The sequence below is a fragment of the Lolium perenne genome, chromosome 1, assembly GCF_019359855.2.
Source record: "Lolium perenne isolate Kyuss_39 chromosome 1, Kyuss_2.0, whole genome shotgun sequence".
NCBI classification, from domain to species: Eukaryota; Viridiplantae; Streptophyta; class Magnoliopsida; order Poales; family Poaceae; genus Lolium; species Lolium perenne.
The window spans coordinates 115471147-115483107 of NC_067244.2; the positions used below are offsets into that span (position 1 = coordinate 115471147).

At 50.1% G+C, this 11961-nt stretch overlaps 2 protein-coding genes and 1 non-coding gene across 3 annotated transcripts; 2 read left to right on the top strand and 1 right to left on the bottom strand.

The window, feature by feature from the left end:
* On the top strand, positions 1-3557 carry LOC127299849 (eukaryotic translation initiation factor). Its single transcript, XM_051329890.2, has 5 exons — positions 1-320; positions 1706-1874; positions 2018-2143; positions 3122-3187; positions 3294-3557. Exons 1-5 carry the CDS (start codon positions 91-93, stop codon positions 3342-3344), a joined length of 642 nt encoding a protein of 213 aa, XP_051185850.1. The 5' UTR covers positions 1-90; the 3' UTR covers positions 3345-3557.
* Positions 3558-4453: 896 nt separating this feature from the next.
* Positions 4454-8585, top strand: LOC127299840 (cellulose synthase A catalytic subunit 7 [UDP-forming]). Its single transcript, XM_051329881.2, has 8 exons — positions 4454-4726; positions 4842-4957; positions 5054-5123; positions 5222-5381; positions 5484-6573; positions 6655-7218; positions 7370-7720; positions 7826-8585. Exons 1-8 carry the CDS (start codon positions 4525-4527, stop codon positions 8411-8413), a joined length of 3141 nt encoding a protein of 1046 aa, XP_051185841.1. The 5' UTR covers positions 4454-4524; the 3' UTR covers positions 8414-8585.
* TRNAG-GCC (transfer RNA glycine (anticodon GCC)) lies at positions 7265-7335 on the bottom strand. Its single transcript has one exon. It is a non-coding gene; the product is annotated as a tRNA-Gly (tRNA).
* Positions 8586-11961: the final 3376 nt, after the last annotated feature.

The following is an 11961-nucleotide window of genomic DNA, read 5'->3' on the forward strand; positions in this document are numbered from 1 at the left end:
GAAACATTCTTCCCCTTCCTTTCCCTTCGGCGGCTGCTCTTCTCTCTCGCGACCCACAAAACCCTCGAAAAGCAAAGGCGGCGGCGAGACATGGCGGAGGTCGAAGCCGTTGTTCCTGTGGCGGTGGCGGCGGCGGAGACCCCTGAGGTCGCGGCCGAGAGCGACGCGGGTGCGGCGGAGGCGGCGGCCAAGGGGCCGCACAAGCTGCAGCGGCAGTGGACCTTCTGGTACGACATCCAGACCAAGCCCAAGCCCGGCGCCGCCTGGGGCAGCACGCTCAAGAAGGGCTACACCTTCGACACCGTCGAGGAGTTCTGGTGGTACGTGCGCGCGCTCCCCCCTCTCCTGCCCTCCTTACCCTATCCGATCAGATCTGATTTAGCCATCTAGACTCTCTGTTGGTTCCTATCCTCGGTGGCTATATCTGATTCAGGATTTTCGGTGCGAGAATATCAAGGTCTATGCCACCTTACGCGGTTACCCCAACAAATCCTATAAGAACATGGTTAACTTGTTAGGTTATTTTGAAGATATCTGTCGATTACACGATTGGCTGCTACAGATTTTAGATTTTACATCCGCGGGTAGATGGGTTTGTTTGCCTTTGGACAATACTACTATTTTGGTTCTGTGCGCGCTAGGTAGCACTGGTTAGAACGGCAATGTTAATGTTGGGATGAAGTGTACGGTACTATCCGTTCCTGCATTTGATAGTGGATTATTTCTCGTTATTTCTGCAGTTTCCATGGATTCTTAGGAACAATTTATATTTACGCCAACAAATCCTATAAGAACATGGTAAATTTGTTAGGTTATTTTGAAGATATTTGTCGATTACACGATTGGCTGCTACAAATTTTACATCCGTGGGTAGAGATGGGTTTGCCTTTGGACAACATTATTTTGGTTGCGTGCGCGCTAGGTAGCTTTGGTTAAATCATCCATGTTAATGTTTGGATGAACTATATGGTACTATTCTACTATTCCTTCCTGCATTTGATAGTCTAGTATATATTAAATTCCCCCAACTTTGTTGTTTCGTATTATCCCAGTTGAGCAGGCCAAGTTGTATATATTATTCCTTCTTACAACTTCCTCCTAACGATTTTTTGAAAGTGAAGACTTCTTATTAGTAGAAATAATTTATGTCTTCGTTTTGGAGTTGAACTAAATATGTCAACATGTGTACACGGGGTTTTGATGTTTATTATTAAGTCCAGTAGGTTATTTTTTTTATGTTGTGATAAACACAAGTTTCCACTTGAACCTGGAGAAATATTCCTAGATTGCTCTGATGGTTGGTTCTGTTAGGCACTCATTATTTGGTTCTCTATGTGCTCTTTTAGGCACTCTCTACACGTTAGTGTTTCGTTTTTAAAAAATGTGGGCAAGCCCTTTTATTGAAAATAATGATGTTATTTTGTAAAAATGATATCGGTTCGGTTTTATACCAAACAATCATAACGTACCTTGTGTATACAAACATGACCTAAAACCCCTAATGAAGTCATATTTAAGAGTAGCAGTATCTAATACACACAATTATTGTGTGCAGGAACTTATAATCAAATTCTGTTTCTATTATGCTGAACTTCTACCGCAGCATCTCTTCCTATTTTCTCTAGGATGTTGTTCGCTTCAATTATCCTATATGTTCCTGTAAGCTACAATTTCTTCTCAAACTTAAGCCTTGTTTCTTTGGCAGCTTGTATGATCAGATTTTCAAGCCAAGTAAGTTGCAAGGAAGTGCTGATTTTCATTTGTTCAAGGCTGGGGTTGAACCAAAGTGGGAAGACCCAGAGTGCGCAAATGGGGGAAAATGGACTGTGATATCCAGCAGAAAGCCCAACCTTGATACTATGTGGCTTGAAACCGTAAGTTTCTGTAGTTTTATTTTTTGGAGGTTCTTTAGAAATCTAATATGGTATTTGCTTTTTTTTTTTTTTTTTTTTTTTTTTGTATCTGGCCCAGAGTTCCTTTCAAGGGAATTTGTTTGACTAACTTTGTAATCATGCAGTGCATGGCTTTGATTGGAGAGCAGTTTGATGAAAGCCAGGAAATTTGTGGAGTTGTTGCTAGTGTCCGCCAGAGACAGGATAAGCTTTCATTGTGGACCAAGACTGCAAGTAATGAAGCTGTTCAGGTTTGTTCTGAAACCTAAATCATTTTGCAAATCAACCTCACCAGTGTTTGTGTTATTCGTTTATTTTACTGTTTTGGTTCAAATGTTCTTGGAGACATTCATAATCTGTAGTCCAGTGCTCTGTCGCCTTGTCTATAGTCATCAATTAACATGCAGCTAGTTTTATTATAGTGCATTTTAATGTTCTTAATTTCAGAGTTTATTCTAAAACAACCTGAGTGGTCCACAGACCATAGCTCCAATAAATGCACGTGGCAACATAACAAGCTTTCAGTTAGAACTTAGGATCAAAAGCTTATAAGAATTTTGTAATAGTCATCTACATGGCATAGTATCGATTGGACAACCAACTTCAGAGTATACGATCCATGGACTCGTCTTCCTATCTCTTGGAAGTGAAAACGGTTCAGAACTATTTTGTTCTTTTTGAGTTTATTTAATGCCATTTAGCTGTCATGGACAGTACTTGTCTATTGTGTGGGCAAACCTAGTCTTTGTGGTGTCAGAGTGTTGCACTGAAGTGGTTGTCTGTGTCTGTGTCTGTGTCCTGCAAGTAGTTACAATACATCGGAACACTGTGTAGGCTATTAATGTATAACGTCAACATGCTTGTACCCACTGTGCATATATGCGAATTGGAAAAATATGCTCTTAAGTTTTATCTCTAGGAAAAGCATGAAGGCAAACATTTTGTGCTTTCCCTAAGAATTGGAATTTATTTATTACATCAACGGGAAAAGAGCTTACGATAAGAGCTTCTTTGTACAGATATGTGCCACATTATTTGCATTATGACCAACAAAAAAGAAACTAGAAATCCTGGACATAATAATGTTGCGCCTTCCCTTCCACACAGTACGAGACATTCGCCACGAATAGTACCTAGCCCCAGCCCGCAACTTTTGAACTGTTGCTTTTTAATCATGTTCAGATATTAACTCTCACTGTATTGAGTGCCCTCTTTCTTTTATTTTACAGGTAGACATTGGCAAGAAATGGAAGGACATTGTTGACTACAATGATAAGATGACCTACAGCTTCCATGTATGCCTCTTTTCTTATTTTCTCAATAGCGTATGCTGCTCAAGGCACCTGTAGAGAAATATTATATGTCCGGAGCTCACTCTATTTTGGTGTCATTCAAATACAGGACGACTCCAGAAGTCAGAAACCCAGCAGAGGTGGACGATACACCGTGTAAGGCTGCACATGATGAAGCTTGCAGCTCGGAGAAGTGGCAGATGTTCGAACAGCCTCGGCTGATGTTGTTTGAGGCAATTTTCCAATCTATTATGTTGTTTTGCGCTCTGATAGCTTGTGGTTAAGAGAATACAAAGTTATTGTATGCACTCAAATTTTCTCTCAGTACCCCTTGGTTTTGACAACCCAGAGGAGCAATTGTTTGTGGGATGTACGTGGATGCATACGTTCTCATACTTGAAATGTATTTGCTGTCTCTGCCAGCACATACATTTGCCATTTCTGCACCGCCTACTTCACAACACGTAGACCACATTTTGGTTATAGTATCTGACAGAAGGGTATTTTCCCTAGATGTCTACTCTAACCAAGTTGGCATAAAATTGTTTCGGTTCCTATCAATATGCCTGCTTAATAAGATCGAACATGTGTTGATACCTTGGTCCATTGATATTTGCCCCCACACAGAACTTGTTCTGTACTATTGGCGTTTGAGCAAATGGAAGATTGAAACACTTTATTTTCTCTCTGCAGAAAGATGGATCCTGTGCGTCTGTTTGCACCTACACTTTGTCCCCCAGGCAACTAGGAAGTCTCTTCTTGATCACCAACTATCACACAGGATGGGAGTCCACCTCAGGATGGCTCCCCTACCATCTGCCGCCATTTATACACGCACTGCCTTCACGCTCACTCACACGGCTTCACCCTGCTACCAGGAACACCGACGCCTCACTCACCGTGAACCACCCCTACGTCGACGTCTCAATTCACCGCTTGCTTCACCCATGGCCTTGTTTCTTCCCAGCTCACCTCGCCCCGTTCCTGTCCAATATATATATCCTTTTCGCATATCTTTTTCAGGGCCTTTTGCTTGAAGAACACTGCGGCATTTTCCATCACACCTAAGAGCAGCGAACGCACGTCTTGCTTTGCAAGCGAACCACGCTGTGCTTGTCATGCGTCTGCCTTGCCTTGGCTTGTGCTCTAATCAAGCCGGACTCTCCACCCCACGGTTGGTGACGGACGCCGCCCCGCCACCTTACCGCGCCATCTCGCGCGCCCCCCTCAGCTATATCACCTCTTAGCCTCCTCCATGTCCCTTCACCGATACCTCACCCCTGCACCACACCGCCACCACCACCACTCCGAGCGGCGGCGCCATCGCAGCGTCGCGCGCCATGGACACCGGCGAGCCCAAGGCCAAGGCCGCCAAGGCGTGCCGCGCTTGCGGCGACGATGTCGGGACCAGGGAGGATGGAAGCCCCTTCGTGGCGTGCGCCGAGTGCGGGTTCCCGGTGTGCCGGCCGTGCTACGAGTACGAGCGCAGCGACGGCACCCAGTGCTGCCCCCAGTGCAACACCCGCTACAAGCGCCACAAAGGTCAGCACTCAGCAGCAGCACACCCTGCATCCGTCAGTTAATGCCAGAGAGTGCAACATTGCATTAGGAATTTAGGATGCATTTTGACATGGTAATCTGTTTCGTGATCTCGCAGGGTGCCCGAGGGCGGAAGGGGACGAGGAGGACGCCGAGATGGACGACTTCGAAGAGGATTTCCAGGCCAAGAGCCCCAAGAAGCCTCACGAGCCTGTTCCGTTCGACGTCTACTCGGTGAGTGAGATCCAATGATCGATCGACCGATGTCAATGGTTTACCTGTTTCACTTTTTAAGAAAGTGTAATGTGTAACACGAAGCTTGACTTGCAGGAGAATGGCGAGCAGCCGCCGCAGAAGTGGCGCCCCGGTGGCCCGGCGATGTCCTCCTTCGGCGGAAGCGGTTAGTGCAGAACAAGAAACAGAGCAGAGCAGAACACTTCCATTTGTTTTGCAGTGGAAAGTCGAGAGAGTGATCTGGAGTGTATGATCGTTTTGCAGTTGCTGGCAAGGAGCTGGAGACGGAGCGGGAGATGGAGGGGAGCATGGAGTGGAAGGAGAGGATCGACAAGTGGAAGACCAAGCAGGAGAAGAGGGGGAAGCTCAACCGCGACAACAGCGACGACGAGGAGGACGACAAGAACGACGACGAGTACATGCTGTAAGCCATTTCTCTTGCCAAAATTCGATTCGATTTGAAATTAGGAAGTACTACTAATTGCGCGCGCAAAAAAATTTAAAAAAATTTCGTTTGATTGCGCAGCCTGGCTGAGGCGCGTCAGCCGCTGTGGCGCAAGCTGCCGGTGCCGTCGAGCCTGATCAACCCGTACCGCATCGTGATCGTGGTCCGCCTGGTTGTGCTGTGCTTCTTCCTCCGGTTCCGGATCATGACCCCTGCCAACGACGCCATCCCGCTTTGGCTGGTGTCCGTCATCTGCGAGCTGTGGTTCGCGCTGTCCTGGATCCTGGACCAGCTGCCCAAGTGGTCGCCGGTGACCCGCGAGACGTACCTGGACCGCCTGGCGCTCCGGTACGACCGCGAGGGCGAGCCGTCCCGGCTGTCCCCGGTCGACTTCTTCGTCAGCACGGTGGACCCGCTCAAGGAGCCCCCCATCATCACCGCCAACACCGTGCTGTCCATCCTCGCCGTGGACTACCCGGTGGACCGCAACAGCTGCTACGTCTCGGACGACGGCGCGTCGATGCTGTGCTTCGACACCCTCTCCGAGACGGCGGAGTTCGCGCGGCGTTGGGTGCCCTTCTGCAAGAAGTTCTCCATCGAGCCGCGCGCCCCGGAGTTCTACTTCTCGCAGAAGATCGACTACCTCAAGGACAAGGTGCAGCCGACGTTCGTCAAGGAGCGTCGCGCCATGAAGCGTGAGTACGAGGAGTTCAAGGTCCGGATCAACGGGCTGGTGGCCAAGGCGGAGAAGAAGCCCGAGGAAGGGTGGGTGATGCAGGACGGGACGCCGTGGCCCGGGAACAACACGAGAGACCACCCCGGGATGATCCAGGTGTACCTGGGCAGCCAGGGCGCGCTGGACGTGGAGGGCAACGAGCTGCCCCGGCTGGTGTACGTTTCCCGCGAGAAGCGGCCGGGGCACAACCACCACAAGAAGGCCGGCGCCATGAACGCGCTGGTGCGCGTGTCGGCGGTGCTCACCAACGCGCCCTTCATCCTCAACCTCGACTGCGACCACTACGTGAACAACAGCAAGGCCGTGCGCGAGGCCATGTGCTTCCTCATGGACCCGCAGCTGGGGAAGAAGCTCTGCTACGTCCAGTTCCCGCAGCGCTTCGACGGCATCGACCTCCACGATCGTTACGCCAACCGCAACGTCGTCTTCTTCGACGTAAGACACTTTCGATCGGTTCTGATTCCTGAACTGAGATTACCTGAGCTGAGCTGATGTAGACTACCGTTTGCGTTGCAGATCAACATGAAGGGGCTGGACGGGATCCAGGGCCCGGTGTACGTGGGGACGGGGTGCGTGTTCAACAGGCAGGCGCTGTACGGGTACGACCCGCCGCGGGCGGAGAAGAGGCCCAAGATGACGTGCGACTGCTGGCCGTCGTGGTGCTGCTGTTGCTGCTGCTTCGGGGGAGGGAAGCACCGCAAGTCCAAGGACAAGAAGGGCGGCGACGGCGAGGACGAGCCGCGGCGTGGCCTGCTCGGCTTCTACAAGAAGAGGGGTAGCAAGAAGGACAAGCTCGGCGGCGGGCCGAAGAAGGGGTCGTACCGGAAGCAGCAGCGCGGGTACGAGCTGGAGGAGATCGAGGAGGGCATCGAGGGGTACGACGACCTGGACCGTTCCTCACTCATGTCGCAGAAGAGCTTCCAGAAGCGGTTCGGCCAGTCGCCGGTGTTCATCGCCTCCACGCTCGTCGAGGACGGTGGATTGCCGCAGGGCGCCGCCGCTGACCCCGCTGGCCTGATCAAGGAGGCCATCCACGTCATCAGCTGTGGCTACGAGGAGAAAACAGAGTGGGGCAAGGAAGTAAGTAATAAAATTTCCTTCATATATTTCTTCAAAAAATAAAATGTGCACCAGCCGGGAATCGAACCCGGGTCTGTACCGTGGCAGGGTACTATTCTACCACTAGACCACTGGTGCTTACTGATTTTGATGTGGTCTATGATTTATACAGATCGGTTGGATCTACGGGTCGGTGACAGAGGACATCCTGACGGGGTTCAAGATGCACTGCCGTGGGTGGAAGTCCGTGTACTGCACGCCGACGCGCCCCGCGTTCAAGGGATCGGCGCCCATCAACTTGTCCGACAGGCTTCACCAGGTGCTCCGGTGGGCGCTGGGTTCCGTTGAGATCTTCATGAGTCGCCATTGCCCGCTCTGGTACGCCTATGGCGGCCGCCTCAAGTGGCTCGAGCGCTTCGCCTACACCAACACCATCGTCTACCCCTTCACCTCCATTCCGCTCATCGCCTACTGCACCATCCCCGCCGTCTGCCTCCTCACCGGCAAGTTCATCATACCCACGGTAAGTCAAGTCGCATCCTTCGTCCGTAATTTTCCATGGAGCAGAGTACCACTGTACAGATCGAGCGAGCGAGCACTGACCCTGCGCGTGCATACGAACGTGCAGCTGAACAACCTGGCGAGCATCTGGTTCATCGCTCTGTTCCTGTCCATCATCGCGACGGGCGTGCTGGAGCTGCGGTGGAGCGGGGTAAGCATCGAGGACTGGTGGCGCAACGAGCAGTTCTGGGTCATCGGCGGCGTCTCGGCGCACCTCTTCGCCGTCTTCCAGGGCTTCCTCAAGGTGCTGGGCGGCGTGGACACCAACTTCACCGTCACCTCCAAGGGGGCCGCCGACGAGGCCGACGCCTTCGGCGACCTCTACCTCTTCAAGTGGACCACCCTGCTCATCCCGCCCACCACGCTCATCATCATCAACATGGTCGGCATCGTCGCCGGCGTCTCAGACGCCGTCAACAACGGGTACGGCTCCTGGGGCCCACTCTTCGGGAAGCTCTTCTTCTCCTTCTGGGTCATCGTCCACCTCTACCCCTTCCTCAAGGGCCTCATGGGCAGGCAGAACCGCACGCCCACCATCGTCGTGCTCTGGTCCGTCCTCCTCGCCTCCATCTTCTCCCTCGTATGGGTCAGGATCGACCCTTTCATCGCCAAGTCCACGGGACCCATCCTTAAGCCATGCGGAGTACAATGTTGAGCCCGCTTTGTTGCACATATATGTTGCTTGCACTTTTGGGGCGTTTCATATTTGATGACTTGTTTCTTCTCTACAAGTTTTGGAATGAGATAAACTCTTAATTGGGTCGGGGTCAAGTTGTATGAATTGTTCTCGAGATTATATTGGAATTGAGGGACATATTATTTCTGCATTTCTGTTGTTAGAGCATCTCCAATCCAACAGACGCGAGCAAATTTTTTTTATAGTGCCGTTTTCCGTGTTTTAGTGCTCGCGGTTGCGTTGGGCTTCACCGGGCGCTGTAAAATGTAGCGCGCAAAACACGTTTTTTCTAGGCGTTGTAAAATGCAGCGCGTGGCATATGAACAAATAAAAATCAACAGCTAGAAAGCGCTATCAAGATCAAACACAATCAAATGTAAATAGTTTATTACAATACTATGAAATAAAAATTTATCGTTAATACAATAAACTGTGAATAAATGAAATATAACAACTCTGCTGGCCATTTCATCTCCACCACTCTTCTATTAGATCATTCTGAAGTTCAAGATGAGTTTCCTCCTTCCGAATAGCTTTGTAGGAGGCAATAAACTTGGCCACTCTCTCTTCTCTCCTATGCACTCGAACTGGTTGGCCATCAACTCATAGGGCAAGCAGTCATTATCTTGACCACGCACATCCTCGATGATCATGTTATGCATGATGATACATGCATTCATGATATATCAAAGGACCTCTTAATCCCAAAATCTAGTTGGTCCTCTGTCAATAGCAAATTGGGTTGCAACATTCCAATTTTTCTCTTAACATCTTTCCTTGCCACCGCTTGTGCATTTTGAAATTAAACTTGTTTCTTACCAGATGGTTTGACAACTAGCTTCATAAATGTTTCCCACTTTGGGTAGATCCCTGTAAGAGCAAAATTCACACCCCAAGTTTTGTGTTTTTGATGACAACACTTGAGTAATCTCACCGTGTGCCTTGAGTATCATTGTTAGATTTGCAAGAGCACGGTGACCTCGCCGGACGCGTCAAGATCAGAAGATTGAAGCGTAGTTGATAGGTTTTCTGGTTTTGTGTGTGTTTAGCGAGGTGACATGGTTGGAGAGAAAAAGGGAAGAAAACCAGATTTAGCCAGGCCGGTACTACCGGTACCTGTAGCGGTAGTACCGCTACCCCTATAGGTACCGCCCATGGTACCGCTCTGAGTTCTGCCGAAACTGACCCAGAATACGAGTTGCGGTACCTCTGCAGTACCTGGAGCGGTAGTACCGCTCACGAGCGGTAGTACCGCTCACGGTACCGCTCAGGTACCGTAAACGCGTTACGGTCGTACCGCTCTGGTACCGCCCTGGTACCGCTTCGAGTCCAGTAAGGTTTGGACCTTGTTGCGGTACCTCGAGCGGTACCTCGTGCGGTAGTACCGCTCTGTGTCCTTTGACCAGATCTGGATGGATTTCGAACTCAGAGCGGTAGTACCGCTTCCCTGAAGCGGTAGTACCGCTTAGGCAAAATCTGGACATAACGGTTGGATTTGAAGGAGCCTATTTAAGGGCCCCTTCTTCCCCAACATGATTTTATCTCTTCCCTCTCTCTCTCTCCTCCATTGTTGCTGAGCTTAATCCTTGAGGATCTCCTTCCCCATCCAACCAATCTTGCCCAAACTTTGAGGATTGGTGGAGGAGACCCCGATCTATAGTTCTACCAAGAGAGATTTCACCAATACTAGCTATTCCTTAGTGGATCTTGGTGGTAGGGTTCCTTTAGTGGAGCATTGGAGAAGAGTTCCTTTGGTGGAGCATTGGAAGGGTTCCTTTGGTGGAGCATTAGAAGAGTTCCTTTGGTGGAGCATTGGAAGAGTTCCTATGGTGGAGCATTGGAGATGTGTTCCTATGGTGGAGCATTGGAGATGTGCAGCTATGGAGTCTAGCTTGGTGATGTACTAGATCCATAGGGTGTTGGGAGCATCCTTGTGTGTGGAGCTCGCCCCAACCTTGTGAAGGAATCACCGCCTCGACCGGTGCCTTAGTGGAAGAGGGAGAGCACCTCCGTGGAGCTCTCTCGAGGAAGAAGGTGAGGCCTTCCTTCGTGGTGTGGCCGCCTAGTCTCTAGTGTGAGACTAGTACCTCCTCAACGCAGACGTACTTCCTTTAGTGGAAGGAACTGCGGGAAACAAACCTCGACTCGCCTCGCGCCCCCGGTTGTCTCGCTCCTTACTCTCGTTATCTTGTTGATTCCTTTACTTGTTGCACTTGTCCGATATTCATTGTAGGATCACCCCTATTGCTAAAGTTCTCACCTTTACCTTCCGTTGCATAAAAAATGAAAATGACTAAAACTTGCCGTAGCGCCATTCACCCCCCTCTTGTTCGCTACGATCCATTCAAGTGGTATCAGAGCAAGGTTTTCTTGCTCGGGCTTTACCGCCTAAGAAATGGCCGAACAAGAGGCGGACAAGAATGGGTCACCTTCCCTTGTGCCACCCGCTCCATCATCGCCCACCGATTCCACGACGGCTACGTTGGATGACCTCAAGAAATTGGAGTCATCCATCGTTGCCCAAATGAAGGCGATGATGATGGAGTTGGTTGTACAAAAACCAAACCCTCCACCAAAAGCAAGTGCCGAGGATCCGCCACCAAAAGCTAACCCCTTCCTCTTGTTGATTTTGTCGCGCAAGCGACAAAAGATCCACAAAAGGAAGGGCTTGGGGATACCGGCACTTCAACAAAAGGGAAGGATGATGACACACCGGTTGCGGAACGTCTAGGGGGTTATCATGCGGTGCCACCACCAAATGATTACACCATAAACGTTCCAATACCTATGCCGCATATCTTGTCGCATGGTTCACCACCGTTACTTGAGTCAAACAACTTTGAGAATTGGCAATTCTTAATGCGTTCTCATGTGCGCAGCGCTTCTACCGAGCTTTGGCGTATCATTGAGGAGGGCTATTCACCACGAGATCCAAAGAACTTGACAAGAAGAGATGTGGTGGATGACCAACTCAACGCCACCGCCATCAACATGATTCACATGGCCATCACGCCCAAGGACCGCGCTCACATCCGCTCGCTCAAGACCGCCAAGGAAGCATGGGACAAACTTGAGAAGCTCTTCCTCGGAAATGCAAGCATCCAAAGCTCTCGTTTTGATGAAGTGAACAACATGGCCGACAACTTCGTCATGGTTGAAGGAGAGACCCCCGAAGAAATGTATCGGCGCCTCATCGCTCTTGCCGTGCAAATGCAAGATCTTGGAGCAACGTTCGTGGATGACCATTGGATCAAGCGCAAGTTCTACAACGCTCTCCTCCCTTATGAGGAAGTGAAGTTGACGGCCATCCGCCAAAACGCCTCCTTCCGTGCTATGACATCCGATGAAGTCCTTAGCGAAGTCATCGCTTTGGACATTTCCAAGAAGAATGCGGAGGATCTTGTTGCTCGCGCCCACAACTCCCGCAAGCCCAACCTTGCATTGAAGATGAAGGTGCATGAAGCTAGTGAAAGCGATGAGGATCCCGTTGAGTGGGGATCGGATGATCTCAAGATCAACTATCATGA

Coding starts and splice junctions, on each gene's coding strand:
- LOC127299849 (XM_051329890.2), top strand. CDS start 91: ATGGCGGAGGTCGAAGCCGTTGTTCCTGTGGCGGTGGCGGCGGCGGAG. Junction 321..1,705: donor ACCGTCGAGGAGTTCTGGTG/GTACGTGCGCGC, acceptor TTTCTTTGGCAG/CTTGTATGATCAGATTTTCA. Junction 2,144..3,121: donor CAAGTAATGAAGCTGTTCAG/GTTTGTTCTGAA, acceptor TTTATTTTACAG/GTAGACATTGGCAAGAAATG.
- LOC127299840 (XM_051329881.2), top strand. CDS start 4,525: ATGGACACCGGCGAGCCCAAGGCCAAGGCCGCCAAGGCGTGCCGCGCT. Junction 5,124..5,221: donor GTCCTCCTTCGGCGGAAGCG/GTTAGTGCAGAA, acceptor ATCGTTTTGCAG/TTGCTGGCAAGGAGCTGGAG. Junction 7,219..7,369: donor AAACAGAGTGGGGCAAGGAA/GTAAGTAATAAA, acceptor TGATTTATACAG/ATCGGTTGGATCTACGGGTC.